The following is a 19,662-nucleotide window of genomic DNA, read 5'->3' as shown; positions in this document are numbered from 1 at the left end:
CCCTCCTGCCCTTTAGACTAGACCCCAGAGCTTTTGACAGTGGATTCAAAAGAAGTACGAGACACTTTCCTACCGTTCCTCCCAAGAACGAACATCAACGTCAGAATGCGTTTTCTGAAGTCATTTGAAATTTGGAGTTAAGAACTAAGGAGAGGTAAAAGCTTTATTTGTATGAGGTGTGGCAGGCAAATAGAAGCTTTTAGTTATGAAACCTACTGAATATATTTCTTCAGTGCAGCATGTCTTTGTTTCATTAATACAAGTTTGAATGTATAATGGTTGCTCCAAAAATAATGCCTCCTATTATGTTATATTCACCCACAATGTCAGAGGCAGATGTTGGTGCTATGAAAGTAGAGGTTGAACTTTCCCACCAGTAGTTGATTACATTTTGTTGCTACGTGGCAGATGGCAGCAGATGGGCATTCTGACAGAATGGCATCTGACATGCAAGTATATATGGAACAAAGGTGTGTCATTGATTTCCTCCATGCAGAAAAACTGACATTCATCAATGCTTGCTAAACATTTATGGAGACCACACAGGGGGTGTGAGCACAGTGAGGCAGTAGGTGGTGTTTCTCCAGCAGTGGTTACAGTGGGTCACTTCCAATTGTGCAGTTCTTTACAAGTACAGCACACAGGCTCTAGTTCGTTGTTGGTTAAAATGCATAAATAATGGTGGTGACTACACTGAAAAATAGTGTTTTATATCCGAAAATTTACTCTATCAAATAGTGTTATTGTGCTCTTTGTATCTGTCATAGTTTCCATGCAAATAAATAGGATGCATTACTTTCAGAGCAACCTAGGTATATATACATAGAGAGAGAAAAAAGAGAGATACATGTATATGTATATTCCAAAGATTCAACTGGGAAATAAATTTACCTACGGCTAAGTCGAAGTTTGTGTATTGGAAGAGCTTCAGATAGCCTATTAAATACTCCAGTGGTTATTTATAATAGGATTAATTTCATTCACTTTGGAGAATACCTATTATGTTTCTTTAGTTTATGCATAAGCAGCTGTCCAATTAAAAGGAATTGATCTTCTACAAAGCTTGTATTTGAACACAGCACTGCCCACTGTGCCATAACTCCTTTGTATTTGACAGCTAATATGCCATGCAATTAGGATAACAGAGGTTTGTTGTTTCTCTTTTTGTTGTTTTGTTTTTGTTTGGGTTTTTTTGTACCCTCCAATTCCTTAAGAAATTATCTTATCATTCTACGATAATTGAGCATTCCTTTTCAGTTCTACAGGTCAAGGAAAGGGTTAAAAATTCTCTATCTCTATCTTGATCTTTGTTGAAATGGCGTATGGGAATGAAATGGTTGCCAATTTGTTTGCAATGCATTCTGACTGTACGGGAGTTCTTTTTTTCCTGACAGGCAGGTGAGATCAAAGTGGTGCAGGACAAAAGGGGCTCAGCAGTGATTTGTCAGGGGACGAAAGGCAGTCCTGTCTGGGAAAGTGGCTGTAGCCCAGAACGAGCCTTCAGATCACTAACACACTAAAGAAATCATGGCATGAGAAAAAGTACAGCAGAAAAGGTTCAAAGGTCAGTTTTATTTGGTTTGGATTATTGGTGCCTCCTTTTAAACCAAAGAGCAAGAAGGGGAAAAAAGAACAGGCTAATAACCTTTGTTATTGTCCAGGAAAAAACTCTTTTGTACACATTGCTTGGGGATTGTCTGTAATTAAAATGCTGTTGTTAGATCCAGGACCTGATCCTGCAAAGTTTTACTCATGTGAGTAATTCTCCATTGCATGAATAGTTCTGTGGGGTTGCTCACGTGAATAAAGATTACCTTCATTACAAAGGACTTGCAAGTTCAGGCATTACATTTGGTCAGGGGATGCAGGTATGTTTGTGTGTGCATCTGTGTGACTGCTCAGTGGTGGGTATCTTTCTTTCTAAAGAGAAAATTAGAATTTACTGAATGACTTGAATAAATATATATTTGAAAACTCAAAACATAGATAAAAGAAAAAAAAAAAAAAAGAAAAAAAAACAGCCAAACAGCTACAAATACTCGCATTCTACTTCCATAGACTCATTACAGAACCACTTCTGCAAGATACATCAGTACAACAAAATGAGCCAAAGGAAAAATTCTAGCTCATACACACCTGTCTGAAAAGAAAAGCCTCGGTAAAGACACCTAGGTTGCCACATCTATGAGGTATAATGCATTTGAGCTGAACATATTAATACGTAATGGAAAAGAGACTCACCTGTCCATTCTAGTCTGACATCTCGTCTAGAAGAGACTGTATAGCACTTCTGAGTTAGAAGAACATCTGAAAGAAAACGGTGAAGTGAGGTGAGAAGTAGCGGTCAGTGTTACAGATGTATAAAATAACTGACAAATATACTGCCAAAATAGTACTGAGAGGAATGTCCTTTACAGACCCATTTGTGTCTTCCCACATATGTGGAACTTAGCTGTGGATACTTGTGATACCAAGATTTCACATATCTGATGCTTACACGACCACTTCTGTGCAAGACCTTACATCAAACATTAACTGTAGTTGGTGACTGATGTCTACAGCTAAGTTATGGTATTTGGCAGTGCTGCAGTTGTATCATGCAAATAATAGAAAACAAAAGTTGTCCTGACATCTTTTACGAGTCATAGTACACCCGTCTGTTCCTAAACAAACAAACAAACATCCTTTTCAATAGGAAAATATTCCACAGGAGCTAGTAATCACTAATTTAAACTAGAAACTGAAAGTAATGAGGAGAGGATATAGGTTTTTCCCTGTGGATTTGCAACATCACCTTTGCCACTGGCAGCCTTTGAACAATTCCTGTCTATCCAATCATGAATTACATGTACAGCTTCCTTCTAAGACACCTGAAGAATATCTTTTACATATCTTGGTTAATATCTAGATAATTTGGGTCATCCCTTCTACAAGATTTTTCTGAGAACAAAAGAAGTATCAGAAGCCAGTCTCAGATTAGAGAGCACACCAAGGTAACGTAGTACTGAATTATTAATCCTCCCTCTTTATGTTACAGGTGAAGAATGTACCTTCAGGCCCAGCAGCTCTGACAGCCTCATCCACTTGTCAGACTGGGTTGAAACTGGAGAGTCAAATAGTCTTCATCTGCCTAATACATTCTTAGATGTGCTGTCTTAGCTATAAGATGTCTAGAACATGGTAATAATTTAATTAATGATCTAACTAATTGAGAAGTCTACAGTAATAATCAATTTCTCTGAAGAAGAAGAAAAAAAACTGCTGTTTTCCTCCACTGATAACTGAACTTTCCTTCACAGTTCCCATAAAAATTAGTCCCAAGCCCTCTGCCTCTCAGCACAGCAGGGGCTGACGGGGAGCTGGGGCAGACCTGGCTGCTGGGGCTGCAGAAAAAGCCAGAGAGGGGTGTTTGATGACCACACAACCAAGCACCTCAGGGAGCAGCGCTGAAAGCCACAGAAAAAGAGAGCTCAGGATGAGAGCTCTTGCTACTTCCCAGGAAATACTGCAAGCTCTACCTTGATATATCAATGCTGAAGTGGCTGGATAAAAAAATTAAAATAAATAAATAAATAAATAAATAAATTTCCCAAAGGAAGAGAGAGAGAGATAGAAGTGAAAAGAGATGAACTCCTCCTTGTTTGTGTTGCTGGATTTCAGCAGCAGGACTTTCACTTCCACAAAACAGGAAAAGAAAAATAAAGAATGGACATGTGTGTTTTCCTCAGCAGATAATTTCCTCTAGCAAGTTCCAGATCCAGCTCAAGAGACCTGGGGAGGGGACCTGCACTCCATAACCTCTTGAGGTCCCTTCCAGCTGCTGCAATTCTGTGATTCAAGCAGCCATGACTGCAGGCTGCTTTGCTGCTGGCCCCACTTGGCTCTAAGGCCTGATCCCACTAATTGCCTGACTGCAGACCTACTGAAACCACAGCAGAGACAGGAGGGCAGCAAAATAATGCTTATCTCACCGCAAGCAGCCTGAGGCTCCTCATGATAATGCTGGGTATCCCCTGCATTCCACATGCTTCCTATCTACCAAGCACAGGTGGGACAGAGATGCTGCCACCTGCACCTGACACCCTGCAATCAGAAGGACAGCACCAACTTCGGTTCTAGAAAGACACTCAGTTATTTGCACCTGTACCTGGCTCTCTCAGGAGTTAGTTATGGCTCTTTCCTTGAGGCAAAAGAAGTTATTCCACTAAAATTAATCTGACTTACTAATTTTAATTGGCACTTGCTTGTTCTCTTCTCTCTGTTGATAAATACATAACTTGCGTAACTTTTCCTTGCCCATACTTCTACCTTCTTGGTGCTCTCCCTGATCCCATGATGTAGGTGGAACATAATCAAGATGCTCTGCATCATGAACACCTTTGGACAACCTGTGACCATGGATGGGATTTCCTGGGAAAACTCCAGCCCCACGATAAACATCTGCTCTAAAACTAGGGAAGTTTGAAAGCAATGTTAAATAATCTTTAGTTCTGAGAAATAATTAATTCCTAGCACTATATTTTCCTCTTCTAGAGACATATGTTCATGCACGTGGCATTTCCCTGAGGCAACCTCTTTCAGTTTTCATCCCCAGTGCAACTCCAAGAACAGACCTGGGCCTGACCCCTGCTCCTGTCATCTGACTTTACAAAGTGTTGATCCAACCAGCTTGGAGAAAGGGATCTTTTATCTTCAGGTAAGCCAATTCTGAAAGATCTGCAGGGCTGAGTGAGATCATAACAAGCCTCTGATTGTGAAAGTAACAGGGGGATAGATTCTAAAAGTAGTAAGAGATTTATCTGAATAGCAGGCCCTTCAGGCACTAAGCACAATTACATCATGGATATGGGCCAGATACTTCTCTCAGTTGCACCACACTCCTCTGTAAATCTAAAGCGGTGCTTTGAAGCTGCTTTCAGAAACACATGCTGAGTTACCAAAAAAAGGAACAAAGTTTGTCCAAGAGCTCAGCCTATTAAGTGGTGAATGAGATACCAAGGTTTTAAACAGATGTATAGGTCTGGTCCGCAAGTTATTATCAAATTACATTTCTATGGGGTTTTTTGTTGTTGTTTTTCTTACACTTCCTCTTTCCTCTTCCAGATAGCTCCACATCCTTTCTTTTAGTTATTTTCACGGCTACAGTTTATCTGTATGGTCTGAATACCCCCATACTGCTTTAGCCTGTCACAAATTTTACAAGCCACATGATAGTTGTCTAAACTGTACCATGGCACATATTTCAGTAGTGTTACATTTCTTGTACTGTTTCCTTTCTTTCTTGTATTGAGAAGGCATGAGCAGCAGAGCTAAGAAAGATAATTAAATTGCTATTTAATTTCTGCATTCGTTGTTGTTTTGAATATTTTTATTCAATAAGTCATTAAGAGATTATGTGACAACAGGGCAAAATAATTTTTCTAGTAATAAGATTGGGCCTGATCCAAATCCGCATGAGTTAAAGAAAAGGCTCTTAGTTTATTCACGGACTTTGAGTGAAGGCTTAATCCCTCAGTCCTCAGCCAAGGAAACTCTTGCCGACTGTAACAAAAATTTGCTAGAGTAAGGAACGCGAGCATTTGTGTATTGATCTCAATAAACTATACACCATAAACAATAGTATTAATGAGTATTTGGGAAGTATATGCATAACAGATGGGCTAGCAGAGCTCAACTGCAGCAGTAAACCATACGTTTTTAACTTAAATACCGAGGTTTAACTGTTCAAAATGAATTTATTGCCTGAAATGCATTACAGCAATTGCTCACATCATTAGTATAAAAACAGTACCATCCTAAATCTGAAGGCCTCGGATTGAGTTTCTCATAAAAGCATAATAATTATGAACATGAAAAAAAAATCCATATGAATGGATAGAGGGAAGTGATAACATACTTGTCACACATGCAGTGTTTCTTTTAGAGAGCTCTTTGTATTAGTTTTAATTGGAAACTACATGAGTCTTGCTATCTCTATCCGAGGAAGCATCCTAAACTTGAGAAACCATGAAGCTCCTGCCCAGAGTCTTTCTCCTGCACTCTCTCCTGCTTTTCAGGAGTTCAGAGCATACAATCCAATAAACAATATTGCCTTCACGCATAGAAGCGGGTAATGTGATCTGTGTGGTCTGGAAAGTCATTTAAACGAGATTATATTGTTCACAGGGTGCAGAATAACCCCACTAGGAGACCACGAAGCAAAGAAGATAGAGCTGAGTGAAATTAATTGAGTTTCAGAACCTCCACCCGATGCCAGCAGCAGGTGGGAGCAAACTGCAGCGAGCAGAAAAGCCCTGCTCGGGAGATAACACGGCTCAGCCACAAACAAACACCTTATCCTCACCACCGTGTTTTCCTTAAGACCTTCCCACGGTCCGCGGTGATACCGAGGTGGAGTTTTAATTGGAGAAGGAGGGCGATTTTTCTTCTGGGGGCTCCTCCCACCGCCTCGGTATTTATTGCTCTACAAATTGCAACTTCCTCCTCGTTAGAGAAGCGGCTGCTGTAAATTACTGCTGCGCGCAGGGCAGCTGCTCAGGAGTGGAAATCACATCAGCTGCTTCCAAGCTGAATTTGGGCTAAATGAAGAAATAAATATTGGTTTTCTCTCTCCCCCTTTCCTTTTTTTTTTTAGGAGAGGTTTTCAAATGCGTTCGTTTATTTCTAGTGTTTACATTTCTGTGACACCTGAAGAGCAATACGCATTGATTTGTCACGCAGCTCTTGGACACACCTACTCCTCTACGAGGGCAGCTAGCTAGGAACACCGGTGCTTTGTGTGCTTTGGAATCGGAGCACACGATAAGAATAAAAACATCTGTGTCAGATGTGCACGCTTTTACCCACTGGCTTGCTGGGGGAAACGCTGCTTTTGTGGCTTTCCCGTAAGAAAGCATAGAAATATGCCGTTAGCAGGATCAAGCTTTGGGAACCATAGACACCTATGATGTTCCATTTAAAATTACACGTTTCAAAGGAATTAATAGATCGTTATAGGCTGTAATTCTAGTGTAGTTACGTACGGTCTAAACCTTACTTTCGCCTCCACGTTAAGTAACAGACCCGAACTGCTCTCTGATTGTTACTTCGGGGCTACAAGGAGCTTTGGGGCATCATTAAAAATATTTCCAGAAAGAATCGGTAGACCACATCTGACGTCCCACCCTCTGCTAGAATCAGACCACATCAAAGGAACCCTTTTTGTTTTCCGAAATGGTCACCAGACAACTTAAAATATACAAGGGCAGGGTTATGTTTTATTGTATAGATGTCTGCCTACAGGAGAGCGACGTCAGGTTGCTGGCTATTCAGCGTTGTGCCGAGCGAGACGAGGTAGCTGCAGCCCTTTGATATTTTGGTAGAGGTCGTATTCATTTCATTTGAAAGGGACTCATTAATGACAGACCTGCGAGCTCTCCCCTCCCTAAGAAGCAGGGCACACACCGCTTGGGAAGCCCGGGGCGGAAAGATTTGTAGATGATGGTGCTAATTATGAAAATGTGATCAGGATGGAAGCTATTTGAGCAGAAGTCATTAACGCGTTACCCTTCCACCCACTGCTCTTTTGGGTTTATTACTGCGGTGGGAGGAGGATTTTGTGGGCTTGTTTTTTTGCAGAGCGCTGATGAAAAAAGCCCTGCAAATCCAAAATGATACAACATCATCTGCGCATCTCCAGGTTGGAGAGATGCTGTCATCAGCGAGAGTCGATACGCGCAGTGCCGCTGAAGCATCTCCTCAAGCTCCGGCGTCCCTCGGGGGGTGAGGGGGGGTCCTCCCCTGTCCTATGGCCCGGCAGGGACCGCGGGTCCCCGAGGGGTGTGGGGAGGGGGGAGGCGGAGGGACCCGGCCCGGGGCAGCCATCCCCCCCACAGGCTGTGGGAGGGGGGCCGGAGCGGCTGCGTTCTTATTTTCAAACGGCCACAGAGCTTTATTTTCATTTCTATTTACTTTTCCTAAATAGACTGGAACCGCGTTAGTGCCTGGAAGCGGTACTGCGGGAAAAGAAAACAGCAATAAAGAATTAATTGTACAAACATTTCTCATTCCCAGATCCGACTCTCCCCGTGAGGCGAGGGCTGAACGGGTGGGGAAGAAAGGGAGGAAGGGGTGGCAACGGCGGAGAGGGGAGCTTGTGGGTTTTTATGTGTTTCCTTTTATTTCAGACGGCCCTGTAATGAAAAGCCTTTTAGCCTTGGAGAACTACTAAATATTGAGCGCAGCTTAAAGCAGGGAGAAAGGTCGCATCCCTTCGCTTATTTTCCCGCTAGTAAAAGCTTCCTTTTATTAACGTGTAAGAAAACCCTCTAGCTCTGCGTAGGAATGTCCTTTAAAATATTTTATAGACCTCTTCTTGTGCGCCGACAGCGGGAAAAAATTATATCGGTGAAGGTCAGGCAGTTGAATTCTGTCGTGCTTCACTTCAAAGGTGTATTTGCGTGCCCTGCGAGCACATTAATACTAATTATCGCCCAAACACTTCCCCAAAACTCCCACTGCCCATTTCAGATGCAAATCTAATTAACGAGCCGCCTTTGAGCGGCACGCAGGACCGCCGCAACGGAGAGAGATGTTGGACCTCTTGCCTTCCCCTCCATTTATTCCTAGGCGTGGGCAGTGGGTGCGCGGTAGCGAGTGCGGAGCTGCTGCAGCTAATGAGGCACCGGAGTTAGGAAAAAGGATTAGCCCCAGCCTCTTGCAAATGCATTGAGCACCCATGTAACAACATTTGCTTTCCGGCTGGGCCCCACTTTGTCGAAGTTAATTTAAAAGTGACCGCATCTTGAAAGACCTACCTAAATAGCGCGTGTTACTCGTAACTGGGAGTTGGTGGATTTAGGGATAGCTGTTTGCTTTCAACACCAAAGCGAGGTGGGGGGAGTCCTCGAGTGAAAGCCACCGAGACGCTCTCCTCCCGGCTTTCTCATGCTCCCGCGTTTCCGAAAGCCGCCTAACCGAGGTGGTCGCTGAGGGCACCGGCGGCCGCGGGGCTGCGCGGGAGGCGGCGGAGGCTGCGCGGCTTTTGCGCGGAGCGTAAGGCGGCGGCTGCGGGCAGCCCCCGCGCCGGGGGGGAGGTGTGCGTGGGGGCAGCGGGGATGCTGTGTAATTTTATCCACGCTGCACTCTGGGAGTTCACACGAGAGCGATACCTTTTGCCTCCTCTGCTTCGTATCAATTGGTCGCAGATCGGGCTATTGTTGCGGGGAGCCGCTTTTATTTCTATGCTCCGCCGGTCAGCTATTTCCCCGCAGCCTCCTGCCGAAATTCAGCGGGGCTCTCTCTCCCCCCTCCTTCTGCTCCTCGTGCCGTCTGTCTAGCTGGAAACCTAAGGAGAAAACTGAGCGCTGCTGCTCCATCTCACGCAAACAGCTGGGACTCCTCGGCGGCCTTCGCCGATGTCTATTGATTTAAGTAAATCTGAGACAGATAAAAGGGCCAGATCGGGGCCGATGATAAAAACTTGCCGATGCTTCGCCTCTGGACGCGGTGCGCGCCGTGCCGCCCCGCCGCGCCGCTAGCCGGACGCCGTTAATGGGAGCCCCGGTGCCGCTCGCCCCGAGCCTCCACTCCCCCGCGGGCTGAGAGCGGCGGCCACCATGCCACGATGCTCGTGATCTGGCTCCTGCTGCTCGCCCTGCTGCCCGAGCCGCACGTCCCGGCCGCTACGGCCTCCCCGAGGGCCCTGCGGGATGCGGGGGGGCGCGGCGGCGTCTATGAGCACCTCGGGGGAGCGCCCCGCCGTAGGAAGCTCTACTGTGCCACCAAGTATCACCTGCAGATCCACCCCGGCGGCAAGATCAACGGCACCTTGGAGAAAAACAGCGTCTTCAGTAAGTACCGGGCGCACCTTTCCCCGGCCCGCTCCCCCCGGGCTGGGCTGCGCGGGGAGGGGGTCCCTCGCTCGGACCAATTGCGTCCTTCGCTGCGAGGATGCGGGCGATGCCGGGGACGGAGCGGGACGGGACGGGGCTCTCCCGCTGCTCCTCCCCTGCCCGGCGCCGCCGCCTCACCTGGGGCCCCGCGGTACCCTCCTGCCCTCGGAGGGCTGGGACCCGAGGAGCTACCCTCGCCCCACCGGGCTGCATGCAGCTCTCGGCCCTCCCCGTTTTGCCTCCCTCGGGCCGAAGCACATCTGCCCCCTCCGTTAAGTGCCGGCGACGGCTGAGATGAAACGGGATATGTTGGAGCGGGGGCTTGGGCGAGGGTGGAGAGGGGGCCTGCCGCTGCCTCCGGGAACCCCCGCAGTCGCCCGTGGGCACAGCCCGGCCCCGCCGCCCCAGGAAGCGTAAATCCCGGCTGGTGATGGCACACAGAGATAGGGGGACCTCGGGGATCTGTCTGAAGTCCATAAAGGAAAACCACGATTTCCTAGAGGAAAACCCCCTCGTTATCAAAGCCCGGAGGAGACATCCTTCAGCGGCTAACCGGCGGCTGATTCAAAACAGCTGTATCGAAACCACCATAGCTCTCACGGACGAGGTTGAGCCAAGATGCAGCTCTGCAGATGGGACGGGGCCCTGGCTCTGCTCTGTCATTGCCAACAGGCAGCAATGGGTTTGGGTGTCAGGACCGTCTCTCACCTCCAAAATCTCAGAGCCAGCACCAAGCTGTTGGACCACAGCAGGTAAACTGAGAGCGGTTGGAGCCAGAGAATGCTGTGCAGGCAGTACAGCATCCCCTGTGACATTCGTGCCTCTTTCAGCATCGTGGCACATTTGGTTGGGCACAGACATTTTGGCAGGTTGTGTGTCACCCTCACTTGTGATATCCTTTCAGTATTTGAGACCCCATCATTGTCAGCCTGAGACATTTCGTCCCTTTTAACTTGGCACAGGCAGTCATACTGTCCTTATCTGGAGGTCTACATCGACCTCCTAAAGGACAAGTTCCTTTCACAATTATATATGTGGCTCTAAAATGCTGTTTTACCCTCTGGAGACCCCAGCAAGGGCTTTGTCCTGAAATGGAAAGCTTTGTGATGAGTTTCAATAAGTCAAGAGCTCTTGTGTTCCTAAGCATTAAAGAGGATTTAAACTTTTCTATATACATATAGGATTAAGTGAACCTCTAGTTCAGTGTCAGATCTTTTTCATTTTTGAAAGAGTTCAATCTCAATCAGACATCTGAGGGTTTATTGTCAAGCTTGCCTCCCCACATCCTTGTTGTTTTACACTGCTTCAGATAAGAGTCTTGTTTTGCATACTGCAGTATGGTCACAGTATGGTTTTGAGGTGAGCTAGCAATAGCTATGAAATTATACTGCACAATTAAGCAGCCATTCAAAAGTATCTCAGCAAATTGCATATGATGGGGAGCAACAACATGTCTCATCTGTTTTTGTTTCTAGGCATCCTTGAAATAACTGCTGTTGATGTTGGGATCGTCGCTATCAAGGGCTTGTTCTCTGGCAGATACCTGGCCATGAACAAAAGGGGAAGGCTTTATGCATCAGTAAGTTTTGGTTAAAGCTTTGGCATACATCTGCCATTTCCTTTGATGAGAGCAGGTTCAGTGGGGAACACGGATTTCTTACAGATGAATGTTTATAGAGATAAGATTTAATGTCTTAACAGTTTTCTCTCTAGAATCATTACCAGTAAGTGAGCAGCACACTTTTAAGAAGCAGAAAGAAGCTGCATTCTTACTTTCTAACTGCATTTACAGCCAAAAGCAAAAGAGTGTATTCAGCAAAAGTATTCCATGTGGCCAAATTTCTTGGGCAATGGATACACTGATCAACATTCTGGGGCCAACCTTGCAGTGCAGGATGTGTATCTCTATCCTGAATGCTGTCGTATTTGTATTCAACATCTGCTTTGGCTGCTGGCTGGGGATATAAATGTCAGATTAAGTATATCCAGAAGCAATTGAGCATCTCTGCTGCAGGAAACCAACCTACTGATGAGAGTTCCTCCACAGAGCAGTTGGGCAGTGAAAGAATTAACGGGCTAAAAACCAGAGCTATAGCAAGGAAAGGGAGTGTTGAAAGTTGTAAGAAGATAAAGGTGAAAATAAACACCTTATCGCACTCCCTTGACATCTGTCCTGACCTCTGAAGCAATATCTGAGCTCTGCTGCCATTAACAGGAGTCTTGCCTTTTCAGCCCAGCCAGTGTTTCCACTCAGTGAATAAAATACTCCTGCTCAGACTTCTTTACACTCAGGGACACAAGAAGGTGTGTTAGCCACTGTGTATACTATGCACATTATCTATCTACTTGAATTTCTTCCAGCATCTTTGATTACACCCCCAGCAATCTTGTGATCTGCAACTGTGTAACATACGCACTGTGCAGTTTCTCTAGGAGCCCTGAGGTAGAAAAGCAGATTTGAAGAGGGTGAAACACAGCTCTGTGAGATTTCCTTCCTCCAAACAGTCATTCTACGTAATTCTGTTGATTTGAACAGCATAACACATCCTCAAGTCACATGAGACTTTTCCTTGTGAATGCAACCTACTTAACACAATCAACTTGATCACCTCCCTGTTCTTATGTCTTTTACTTTGCCTTTCCAAGAGTGTCGTCCTGATAGTATTTATAACCCAGATTCTGCAATGTGCCCCATGTGACACCTGTTAAATAAAGGGGCTCTGTTTAAATATGATGGTTCTTTGCTGGCCCAGAGAACCAGGCAACAAACAATTTTGGCAAAGGAAAGTGCATCTGAAGTAGAACCAGGGCATATTGGATCTGCTGTGACAGAGCTAAGTCTGCTGCTATGCCTTCAGCTAATATTCTCGTTAAATATGGGCATATTTTTAAATGGATCTCCTCTGTCAGCCAGAGTCAGCCCCAAAGATATGAAAGGAAAGGATGAATTCTCAAGTTCTTTTTTTATCTTTATCTCTTTCTTGTTCAAAATAGGTATTCCTCCAGGTTAATTTAACTGAATTAAAATCAGAGTGAACAAATTCTGAACAAACAGACCCTATCATATAGCAGAGAAAGGCCAGAAAAGTCTTTTTTCTAGGACTTCTCTCTGCAGCCTGAGAAAAATTACATCACCCTGAAGTTTGTTTAACCATTGTATCCCAAAGAACATCAGCTATAGTTCCTGTACAACCCAAAAAGATAATTTGTTTTTCCATCTCATGTTTGAGACAGTCTGTTTCAAAGCTGGAGGGACAGTTTAGGAAATGGTTCTTCCATTTGTGCTTTTGTCACGACAAAAGCAAAGGGAGAAGGCTAAGCTTAGGAGAAAGGTTTTAGGTTTTCTTGCCTAGAAAAGCTGACCAACTATTTCACATGTGTTACCATGCCCGGTGCCTGCACAAGTGCTCTTTTTGAAATAAGTCTGACTTGTCTGGGGATAATGAGACAGGGAGCCTCTACAGAAAGGAAATGGAATAACTCAGTTATCCCTTGGTTCACAGACGTCCCCGTGTCAATAAATTGAGCTTGTTTAATCTGCAGGACTCCTTTATGTCCTGTAGCAGATTGTGATAATCCTCAAGGTTTATCCTCTGTGATAAACCCTCTACAGACAGATCTGAGGGAGATAGCAACAGGAATCCACCTACATATGGCAGTTGCATGGGCTCCAGCACCACAGCATATGAAAACCTTGTCCTCACAAGGAAGGGCACTTCCGTTTTACAGCTGTGAAACTGAGACATGTGGAGTCTTTTAAAATCATGTTAAATGCCTATCAGAATTTCTGGGGAGTGAACAGCATTAAAGACATGCTGCTAATGGAGCCTACAGCTTTTATGGTCCAGTCCAGCCATCTGTGCCCTCTGCACATCCTCCAGAGAGGCATTTCTGAGGGAAAACTTTCACAGAGACCGTGACAGCAGTTCCTCTGTGCCTTACATGTGTTAAGATGCTGAGGTCTTCATCGCACCATGCAGCAGAGGTGGTTCTGTAGTTAAGAAAATGAAGATGTACAGTGTGGGAGGTCCCTTATCTGCACTGCTCCAACTGCTCCCACAGAGGGGGAAGGCGTTCCTCGTGCCAGGCTCTTGTACTGCCTTCCTCTTATTCTCAGCTGGGAGAAAGTTGGAGAGTTTTGACAGATCCTGTGAAATCTGAGCAGTCAGGATGGACGTGTACTCTTCATTATAGCTTGTGATAATGGAGCAGCCTAGCATTTCAGAGCAACACAAGTGGACAGGGGACTTCCTGTGATTTTGTGATGCTGAAATAAAGAGGTTTCATAAACATGTTGTTTACAGCTCAAAGCATTGCAATAAATTGGATTATCAGACTGTGGGTATATCTAGATAATGATATACCAATTAAAGAGCCATGCTAAACTACAGGCTATTTCATGTCAAATGTGGCTCTAACCTTTGCCTATAACTGAGTAGAATCCTGCTTTGACTTTAGTTCAATCTGGTAGAGGTAAGAGAGCTATTACCTGAATAGTCTTTCTTAATCGTTGTCATGTTTGTTTTCCAGGAGAACTATAACACAGAATGTGAGTTTGTGGAGAGGATTCATGAACTGGGCTATAACACCTATGCATCCCGTCTATACCGGACTGTACCCAGCGGAGCCAGCACCAAGCGCAAAGCCAGTGCGGAGAGACTCTGGTACGTCTCAGTCAATGGCAAAGGACGACCCAGAAGGGGCTTTAAAACACGCAGGACACAGAAATCCTCTCTCTTTCTGCCCAGAGTATTGGATAGCAAAGACCATGAAATGGTCCGACTGTTCCACACAAATGTGAGATATCGAGAGAGCATCCTGAAGCCTCCCAGTAAGAACCAGCGGAGAAGGAGAGGACGCTGATGGAGCAGGGACAGCTTATGTTGGAACTGGAAGTGAGCAAGTCCTCAAAATACTATTAGAAGAAACTAACAACGGTGACTGTATGGCAGGCATTAACACAGGCATTTTTATACAATGTGTAATATAATCCAACATATATTGCTTACTTATAGATCTTTTAGAATTATTATGCATCGTAAGAGAGACATGAGATGAGATAAGGCACATTACAATGTAATTTAGTTTGATGTAATAATTATGTCAACAGCTTTCACGTTTTTCTCTTCATAAAAAAGTAATTTTAATTACTAGTATTTTCATTCTAACTTGCCATAGAATCCTATCTAAGTGACCTACCCTCCAGATCATAAGAACACTGCACACTTACCAATTCTGTGTCTATGAAGAAAGCACAGCACCTTCATGACTCTTTTAGCAGTTGCTCATAAAAGGCTACACTACTATTTTTATGGTATACAGGGATCAAAAAACTCATTTATTTTGTAACTAGCATATATTTATTTTTATTATGTGATCAACCAGTATCACTTACACTTTTTCCATGACCATTCAGGAAACCTGAAGTTGTAAGTTACTTTAAATATACCAACAGACCTACATGTTACATGTTACAAGGCTATTTTGAATTTATTTAATTAAAAAAAAAAAAGTTTGATCTCATCATTCAAATGAATGTTGATATAGTGGCATTTGCATTGGCTTTAGCAGTATATATCTGTTTAACATTAAACAGGATAAATCCTCTCCTAAAATAGTACTTGAGTACTACCAGAGAGCTGAGTTTGTGGTATTGACCAAACACATGACATGGAAAAATTCAGCACTGGGGATGACAGTCTTTACCAAATACTCTTCTTTAGCTAAGATTTCTACAATAAGTTCTAGTTCAAGGTTAAATATATTTTAACAATTTGGGGAAAAAACAAAAACAATCACATCAGACATTCAAATCTATAGCTGCTACGTTCTGCTTTTCCATCCTTTTTAAATGACTGTTATTTTCATGACGTGGTCCTATATGCAAGTCTAGATAGGGATTAATGAGGGATTCAAAACTTTTACAAGATTCCACAGCACAAAGTTAATTTTGAACAAAGGGGTAAGCTTCAAAATTTTCTTTTCACATCCCAGAGATGACAGAACAATGGGAAGATTTAAATGCACTTAACAAACACAAGTAATGATAATCGTGGTAAGATCTGCCCTTGTGCTCTTCACATCCTAGAATTCATCCCTGACACAGCACAGTTGGAAAATAAGATGAAATAAGCATTCAATCTGAATTGGACAAAAGATCTGTAAGCTAAATATGACATTAAATGGAAACAGAGAGATGCAAATCCCACATGAAGACATATTACCATGGAGGTCTTCTTGTGGGCTATTTACTGAGTAACTGTAAGATATTTAAAAACCAATTCGTGGAATCTTCCATAAGTAAAGGAAGAATTTTGTGAAGGAGAGTTTAAAATGAGTCTGTAAGATGAGCTTACAATGTCTAGTAAGCATAGATATAGAACTGCCTACATTCCTAAAGGTTAAGACCTGAAGGTATCTTTATATCAACAATTATATTCTGTTTTACTTCCACCTTTGTACCTTTTCGTGATATTCCAGCAACGAAAGAAACTGCGTCCGAATAAGAAAGTAAAAATTCTTCTATATCCGCCTGCCTAAAACACATGTAAATAAAATAATGTACATTGAATAACATAATATGCTGCACACAGAATAGATCTTAGCTGAAAAAAAGTACAGGCAATGCTGAACCACGTTCCCAAATTTTCTTACCTTTGCAAAATAACAGGAAATGGTGAACGAGATCTGCACAGAAGTCATCAAGCATCACAATGTCTTCTACACCAGGAACCAGCAGAAGATCTGTGCAAAGAAACAAAAAGAGGATGAAAAAGGCACAAAAGAATTCAAATCTTCTGTTTTGCTTACTCTCCCATGAACCACACAAGCTCCAAACTATAGCAGGATTCACAGTGTCCTTTGAGAGTTGGTTCAATCAGTGAAGGAAGTTAGATTTTGTACCCTATTTGCCAGGGGTGTTCTGGCAGCACAGCACTGACTATGCTGTGCTACCCTCTGTCAGCTCAGCATTTCTCTTCAGGTTACTGGAAGAGATGAACAACCCAAATAGGCAGAAAAGAAATAGGGACATAGACAGCCCTGACAGCTCTGAAACACCAAATCGAAGTATAGGAAAGTGTCAGTAACAGCAAATTGCAGAGGGAAAGATAACCTATGGCTGAAGATCAAAAACTTTTTTCCTCACATCTGATTTCTGATGTTCAAGGAGGCTATTTTTGTTTTTGGACACTTTTAGACCTGCTCCTTCCCAATCTGCGAGAACAACCAGATCCATTCTCAGCTTTCTCCCTTGCAAAAAACAATGTACCAGATTCGGTATTTTTTGAAACAAGCCTGACTGCCTAAAGGGAAACAACAAATTATTATATCCCAAGATGCAAAGACAGCATCTTAATACCAGATCCAAGTCCCTTTTCTACCAGCATATAGTCTTCACTCTTAGCTTTTCTCAAGGGGATATGATGTGTTGACCATTTCTTTTGCTTTTTTGTCTCTGTTTTTACCAAATTTTTTTTCATCTTTTTTTTTTTTTTTTTTTTTTTTTTCCCCTTCTACCTCTTTTATAGATGCTCAAACTACACTACAGGAAATTATTGCTATAGGTGATATGGGAATTCCTTACTCCTGTCTTCATCACACACTTGTAGAAGGATTATTCTGAGCACCTTCCAAAGGAAACTACAATGAAGTTCAGTTTAAGATACAAATTCTATCTATATCCCAGTTTCAGTTTTCAAGCCAACAAATTCTAAAATACTGGCACTGAAAAAAAGGAGAGGGTGGACAAAATGAAAATAATTAACTAGTGAGACTCAATGGCATTTTAACTACTGAGAGTAAGTGATGATTTTCACATCAATTTAAAGCTTTTTTTTTCTTAGACATTCTTAGAATTTTTCTTTGCTCTATCTCCATGTAGCAATTCAAAGGGAATGGCTTTGGGATGTAACTGGGTTTTTTTTTTTATCTTCTGAGAAATATTATTGCTCCTGTTGAAATACTTTTCACTACAGACATTCATTACTTAATACTCTTTTACCAGCCTTGAATTCCACAGTTCCCAAACACTGACAAGCTGAAATTCTATTCACAATAATTATATGAGTTGTGTGATGTATCATGTTTTATTTCTTTGGACCAGGACCTGATGGAATAACTTAACAGAGTTTCCATACACAAGCTTCATTCTCCTGTGCGCTGCTGTAATTAATGACTTCAGTTCTGCAGTAAAGTTGACAGAATTCAGAGTTTCACCAGCTGAGGTGAATGAGCTGAGACAACATGGCGACTCCTCACTGGAGTTCTTCAGGTAGTTAATAGGGACAAAAAGCGTTTGAGTGTCCTGTCTGATGCAGTCACCCTCTCAAACAGATCACATGGAGTCTGATCCATGGCTTTCCATTTATATCCAAAACTTTTTCTTTTTTTTTGCTCATTTAGTCCTTTCTTTAGCCCATCACAACACTCAAACTGCTCAAAATTTCATCCAAATTGTCTGGTCTTTGGTTATGATGTTAGTACTTATATGGCTGTCTGTTCATAAAACACAGCAGTTTTTTTTTTTTTTTTACAAATTACTCCCCCATGTTGAATAACTATGTATTTCCCTACTCATTCACACATTTTTCTCCTCTCTCTTTACATGTATTTTCCCTCTAATTGAGAGTCATTCCTCAATTCTTTTTTCTTCATTCTTTGTTTCACCGCTTGCTATAGGTCTGACACTCTTTTCTACAAACACTGCTACCATGTCACTAATTTTCTTCACCACGAATAGCACTCCATTTTTACTCAAAAATTGCTCTACGTTTGTACCACTGGCACTTAGAAGAGACTAGTGATGTTTCTCAAGGTAATATTATTTATTTGCAAGGAACACATCAACTTTGTTTTCCTCAGTCACCGCAAGCTGTAGTGGACTTTATTGTTCAGACTTTTAATGACAGTGCCTTGCTCAAAGAACTCTAGTTCAGATCTTTGCTTCACACATTTTTGTGAGTTCTCTGATTTCCTGCTTTCTTCCCTTATGGTTTCTCTTTGTTTTCTGTTTTTCTTCACAGTTGTACAATCCTCTGCAAAACAACAAGCAAATAAATCCTTCTGACCACACATGCCTTTGTTTTAGGTGGTTGCATGGACCTGGGTATATTAGTTCAACCAATTAGTTGGCAAGGCTGAACTGTTTCTTGTAATTGTCTGGATTAAGGATATGGTTATTCCTCCAGCTTTCAGAAGGTTTATTCCCATCCAGAACAGTTCAGGCTGAAAATAATCTAGAAGGCAAAGCTAGTATAGATGCCACTGATATTAGTCATCAAACACTTGATTCCCAGCTTCATCATTAAATATGAATTTAGAGAAGCAATCAAGTGAACATATTTAGAATTGTAGCCAGGCAGGGCAATGTGAGACATCACAAATTAGTGGCATTGAAAAACTTTGAATTCTAGCTAAAACCTTTCCCATGTGCACCACACTAAGCACTGAAGACTAGAATCTCCCTCTCTGATGATAACCTCAGAAAATAAAGCTGTTAATGATGACAATGAAAGCTTTGAATCTTAGGGATAACCTTTCTTTTATATAAACCAGAAGATTCTTCATATCTGTATGGATATGTATTGCATATGTATTTGTTGTTTTCCTCTGAAAAAATATATAATCAATTGCATTAAAAGTAAGAAATAATTTCTTTGGCCTCAAAAAATCAGAGTACTGGAACAGAGTTGTTTATAGTGTACCTCTTTGAAAACATATTGAAACAAATTCAGCCAAGCATGTCTAAGTTATGCAATCATGAAACTACCAAAAGTAATATACACACAAC

General features: G+C 42.7%; 1 protein-coding gene across 1 annotated transcript; it reads left to right on the top strand.

Moving 5' to 3' along the window:
• Positions 1-9,604: 9,604 nt before the first annotated feature.
• Positions 9,605-14,735, top strand: FGF3 (fibroblast growth factor 3; the record flags this gene model as incomplete). Its single annotated transcript, XM_079537262.1, has 3 exons — positions 9,605-9,830; positions 11,348-11,451; positions 14,403-14,735. 3 exons carry the CDS (start codon positions 9,605-9,607, stop codon positions 14,733-14,735), a joined length of 663 nt encoding a protein of 220 aa, XP_079393388.1.
• Positions 14,736-19,662: the final 4,927 nt, after the last annotated feature.

Source organism: Tetrao urogallus (assembly GCF_951394365.1).
Source record: "Tetrao urogallus genome assembly, chromosome: 6".
Lineage (NCBI taxonomy): Eukaryota > Metazoa > Chordata > Aves > Galliformes > Phasianidae > Tetrao > Tetrao urogallus.
The sequence above is the reverse complement of the archived record's forward strand: the minus strand, read 5'-3'. Positions and strand labels throughout refer to the sequence as shown.